General features: G+C 41.0%; 1 protein-coding gene across 2 annotated transcripts in view; it reads right to left on the bottom strand.

Moving 5' to 3' along the window:
* gcfc2 (GC-rich sequence DNA-binding factor 2) overlaps positions 1-5,183 on the bottom strand; it is an 11,111-nt gene extending 5,928 nt beyond the window's left edge. The window contains exons 1-10 of one of the 2 annotated variants that reach the window (XM_044207762.1): positions 4,738-5,179; positions 4,126-4,227; positions 3,251-3,442; positions 2,457-2,705; positions 2,256-2,356; positions 1,849-1,994; positions 1,396-1,579; positions 786-909; positions 621-663; positions 292-389 (exon numbers count right to left, since the gene is read on the bottom strand). In XM_044207762.1, coding sequence (XP_044063697.1) covers positions 292-389; positions 621-663; positions 786-909; positions 1,396-1,579; positions 1,849-1,994; positions 2,256-2,356; positions 2,457-2,705; positions 3,251-3,442; positions 4,126-4,227; positions 4,738-5,059 — 1,561 coding nt within the window. In that variant the 5' untranslated portion in view covers positions 5,060-5,179. Of the gene's footprint in view, positions 1-291; positions 390-620; positions 664-785; positions 910-1,395; positions 1,580-1,848; positions 1,995-2,255; positions 2,357-2,456; positions 2,706-3,250; positions 3,443-4,125; positions 4,228-4,737 lie in introns of both variants that reach the window. The other variant, XM_044207771.1, reaches the window with a different exon arrangement.

Below are 5,183 nucleotides of genomic sequence, written 5' to 3'. Positions count from 1 at the left end.
GAGTCAGACAAAAGCAACAAAGGGATCACTTATTAGCCTGGACATTATACAGTCAGATTTTTTTCCCCCTGTTTTCTTCAATTTAGCAATTTTTAACATAAAAAGTGAAAGAAGAAAATTAAGAGAGAAAAGAGAAAGTTGCAGTAAGTAGAGTACAGACTATTGCAGCCTGGCAGAATTTGACTGTATCACACTTTATAGTGTTAAAGCTGTACTGTTAAAATAAAACCCTATAGGTTGAAGCTTTTAGTTGAACAGATGGAGAGCTGAATAGATTTAATTCCACCTTACCAGTCTTCTTCTGCAGCTGCTCCTCTTCTTCTGCTGAAAGATGTGTGTCTTCAGGTATATCAAAATCTTCCTCAGCTTTAACACCAGAGTCTGCCTCGCTGCAACATGTCAGTCAAATATTACACAGATATCTGTGTAAGAATGTTGTTCTTACCTCTTTTTATAATATAAATTTTGCTCTGGATTTTATTAAATTCATTTTGTAAGCATTTCTAATTTACTATTACAGCAGCTTAGTTGTCCATGTATAAAATATATTTAATATATGAAAAAAAGTAATAAACCAAAGAAGAAAATAGAAAATTTTATCTTATTTTTAGTATACTCACCCTTGAGTTTCTGCTCCATTGGCTGAACTTCCACTCTGCTCATCTAAAAAAGTGGGATGAAAAAATACAGTCAATGTAAATATTCCCTCAGTTGAGTCATATTGTACAGATACAGTTTTATCACCAACACACATACAGACACATGGACACACAGATGTTACTCACAGCTGAGCTGCTGCAGGCGGTCAGCCTGCTCCTTGGTTCTCTGTTGTCTCTGTGCAAACAGCGCCTCCATCTGGTCAGACAGCAGAGCGTGCAACTCCAGTTCCAGTGAGTTGATGTCAACAACCTGTTACAGTCAACAAATTATCCTCAGTCAGCAAATTATCATCATGTAGCTTAGGTATTTCTGCAGCTTCCAGTTGTTTTTATATTTTTGCCGAAAAGTTGAGTCAAAACTGTTCCATACAAGCTCTCTGATTATGCCAGAGAGCTTTAAAAGGAGAGGTCAAACAAAAAGACATTATGTAAAATGTAAAAAATCACTTTATCATCACATATAAATATATCCCACGATCACACCAGTTAAAATGATTAGACAACCATTTCATCAAATTTGACCACCAAAACCTGACACCTGCCAACCAGATCTAAACACTAAAACTTACTGTTGGGCCCTGAAACCTTCTCTCACAGACACTCTGCTATTTGATATACCGTCATCATCTTGGAAAGGTACAATATTATATATTAGCTTTATTAATGATTTGACATATTTGCTTTTATATGATAGTTAACAGTGGAGATTAACTGAACAGATTTACTAAGTTCTGACCTTCTCCCGTAGACACTCCACCAGGTTGTGGACATACAGGATCATAGCCCTGTAAAACTTCAACTGGCTGTCTGAGGAACTTTCCTCCAGAGTCTCCATGGAGGCTTTAGCGCTCTCAAGATCGCCCTCCATCCTCCTCAGCTCTGCCTGCCGTGCTCTGTGCACCTCCTTCAGGGAGTCTAGTCTAGAGAGAGAAAATAAATCAGAAAGAGGTGTGAAGTGAGGAATACACAGGTGTTGTGTATGTTTGATTACAACGTGTGTACTGCTTGGCAATGAGGAATAATAATAATTTTTTTTTTTTTAAAGGACACCAGAAAAATGTATTAGGAAATATTGTTATTACAATATTAAGGCATATCAGACCAATATTTGATTCATGAACGATATCGCCATTATGTCAAATTGATGATGTGGTGCAACATTAAGGCAAATAAAGCTAGAAAAACTTACGTTCCAGTGATCCTCTTCTTGACCATTGAGACACTGACGGGAGGAAGAGTCTTTGGGATTCTGACCCCTGTTGATCTCTTCTTTTGTCTTCGCCGGCTGCTATTACTGCAGCAGCTGTAGCTGCTGGTTTCACTGCCAGATGGGCTCTGAGGAGAAGAAAATAGGAGGATAAAGGATGTCAAAGCTGCAGTACAGGGGGGAGTAGTTACACTGATGGAAGGCTTGAGTCTTCAGAAAAGGAGGCTATTTTGCCGTTCGAGAGCACCAAATTTTACACTAAATGGAACAAAAGATCAAAACAGAAAGAGAGAGACACCAAAAACCTCACACTAGAAAGAGAGCACAAGAAAAATCATTTAAGAAAATATGGGAAAAAGAGTAAGAAGGCTGTCTCAATCTCTTTCTACCTGTTCTCCTGGCTGTCTCTTGACTCCCTTCCCAATTTGTGTCTCCTCCCAAAGTTCCTGCTCCTCTCCATCAGTCCCTGAGAGACTGCCATCACTTTCTCCTAGATTACACACAAACATACAAAATAGTACACTTCACATCCCACAAATTTGGTGCAAAACCTCTTCACCCCATCTCCCCTTTCTCACTCCCTCTCATACCAAGTTTCTCGGCAATCCTCTCCCTGATGCTCTTCAATCGTGGGGCAAACTCGATTCTTCTCTCATGATCATCTGGCTCATCATCATCATCATCAGCTCTGTCAACTTCGTCATCCCTGCTGTAGTGATCCGGGGTGCTACCAGCGGAGCTCTGGCCATCTCTGCCCAGGGAAATGAACTCTTTCTGGGCTCGAGTGGTGCGACGCTGCCTCCTGGCTGCCTTGATCTCTTCAGCATTAGGGATAACTACTGTAAAGACAAATCGACAGACTTATAAATGCAGGTATACACAAGGAACATGCGTGGCAGACAAACACAGATCCAGCTGTTCTTCCACACACACACACACACACACACACACACACAAGCAGGATACTACACACCACTTATTATAAGTAATAACAGAAGCAAGGAGGGGTGGAGGGGGGGTATTATAAAATGGATGTACAGTAGAAATTGCTAGAAGAGATCAATAAACAGGCTACAGAAAATAGAATTGCAATTACAGGTAGCAACATTTCCTGCGTGTGTTTAATAGAACTACTAATGCAGATCCCCTCTGTCCGAACATCTGAATTGAGCTTTTCACCTCTTTGAGACTGTCCAAATAGCACTTCTGTGGAGTATATATATATATATTTTTATTATTTAATTTTTTATTTTATTCTGTAAAACCTTTAGCATGCACACACACCAACAACTATCAGTGGATTTAAAAAGCATACATTCACTCGGTCTCTGAGAGCTTTTCTCTCTGACATACACAAACAGCATATACCCACAAAAACACATACCTGGTTTAGTAGCAGAGTGGCTGGAGTCTGAGGCTGAGCTAGCTGAGGGAGACCTGGCATCACCTTCATCACTGTCACTGTCATCATCATCGCCATCATCATCATCGTCGTCATTATGGTGCAGAGCACGTGGTGAAGCCTGACTGTCATAATCTTGCCGGGGAGAACCAGATGGTGGGACACCTCCATCAGCTGGGGCAGGGAGAGAGGAGAGGGAGACATGCCGATACAAAAAATAGAAGTATGATGCCGTTGGCCAACATTATCACATTGTTATTTCAATAATTACTGAAATAAGATACAAATCTTGAATATTATTTCAATAACTAAGATGTGTTAAGTAGCCTGACACATTTTCAACAGGTAGGAGTTTTGTATAGGTACCTGTGTCTCTGCTGACATGCTAATGCTTTAACCACCCTTTCCTATTAATCGATAAATAAGTATTTGTCAAAATATCCTACAACCACTTGTATTTTATCAGGATGTACAATCAGTTGCCAGTTTATCGGTTACACTGATTGGCGTTCTAATATTTGGTCTGACCTCATTTTTATAAACGGGGTGGACAAAATGTCAGAAACATCTCTCAGTATAACACATAACAATTCAACAGCACCACAAACTACAGCCTCCAAGATGAAGTCAAAATTGAATCAACACGAGTCCAAAACAGTTTCAACAAAAATTGAACATTATATCCTCCATGAAGATATGATTTATTGCAGGGCTGCTGTTTTAGACTGCATTTGTGTTAGCTCGGTGTACTTAATAAGCTGGCACCTGACATGTGTTTAGTGTACGTAATGCAACATCTATCATAGTGACCTGCTAGGGTCATGAGTGTTTCTAATATGATCCAGTCAGGTACCTACTTGTACTGGGGGTGGTCTTGGCAGGTGAAGCCTCTTTCCTCCTAACTTGGAACAGCACAGCTTTATCAGAGGACTTCTTCAGTTTAAATGTTGGTTCCTCAGCTAAGACAGTAAAAAGAAAACCAGAGGTCCATGAGCAAACACTTGCTGTTGAGCCCCACCCACAACTACCACCCTCTGTGCAGTCTTTATTAAGCCTGTTGACTCCAAAAACACAACTTTATGTAGGAATATTGACCATGTGAGCACAACATAAATTAATTTTGACAAAGGGCCTCCCTAAAAGACAGAGCCACTATTATGCTTAGCAGCACCCATCTAAGTTGATAGTGTACTTTAGTGGTGCATATTCCCTAACACATTTATTATAAATCCCATTTTAAAAAAACCAACTGACATGCAGTAAACCTGGGACTTTTGGGGCCCTGCTGAGCAGTTGACACTTATTGATATACTACAAATCACCATTCCTGCTGGCAATTTCGGGCAAATTAATTTCATATTTCCTTTGCCTCTTAACGTTACGTTGCTCTGACGCTCGTTACCAGCTGTCGTTCAATAAAAACGTCTGTCTGTGACCGACCTCCAAACGCCATATTTACACTTAGTTACCTTCTTTGTCGTCAGAGAAACTGAGGATGGAGTTTGTTTTCTTCTTAATCCAATCTTTGTCTTTCTTCCTCTCTTCTATTTTTTCAGTCACTTCCAGCGTCTCCCCGTCCTCTCCGTCACTGCTGTCCGGCTTGGGAGGCGTCGCTTCCCGCTTAGAGTTGCAAGAGATACCGCGGCCCTGGGCCAGTTTGGACGGCTTATTTACCACAGCTGGAGCTTTCTCATCTTCCTCTCCATCTCCGCTGTTCTTCTGCTCGTCCTCCTCGTCACTGGAATTATCTTTTCTCCGCCTAAAGTTCCTCCGGGGCTTTTTATTGAACATGTTTGCTCCACTGGCATGGAGGTAGTAACTGGGCTGAACACTAGAAGGAAACCGTGGTACGTCACGTCAAAGTCGCCAAATGTAACGTAAAGCAGCCGCAATGCACCATGGGATGTGTAGTGAG

Source organism: Siniperca chuatsi, linkage group LG1 (assembly GCF_020085105.1).
Source record: "Siniperca chuatsi isolate FFG_IHB_CAS linkage group LG1, ASM2008510v1, whole genome shotgun sequence".
Classification (NCBI taxonomy): domain Eukaryota; kingdom Metazoa; phylum Chordata; class Actinopteri; order Centrarchiformes; family Sinipercidae; genus Siniperca; species Siniperca chuatsi.
This window is presented reverse-complemented; position numbering and strand designations above follow the sequence as displayed.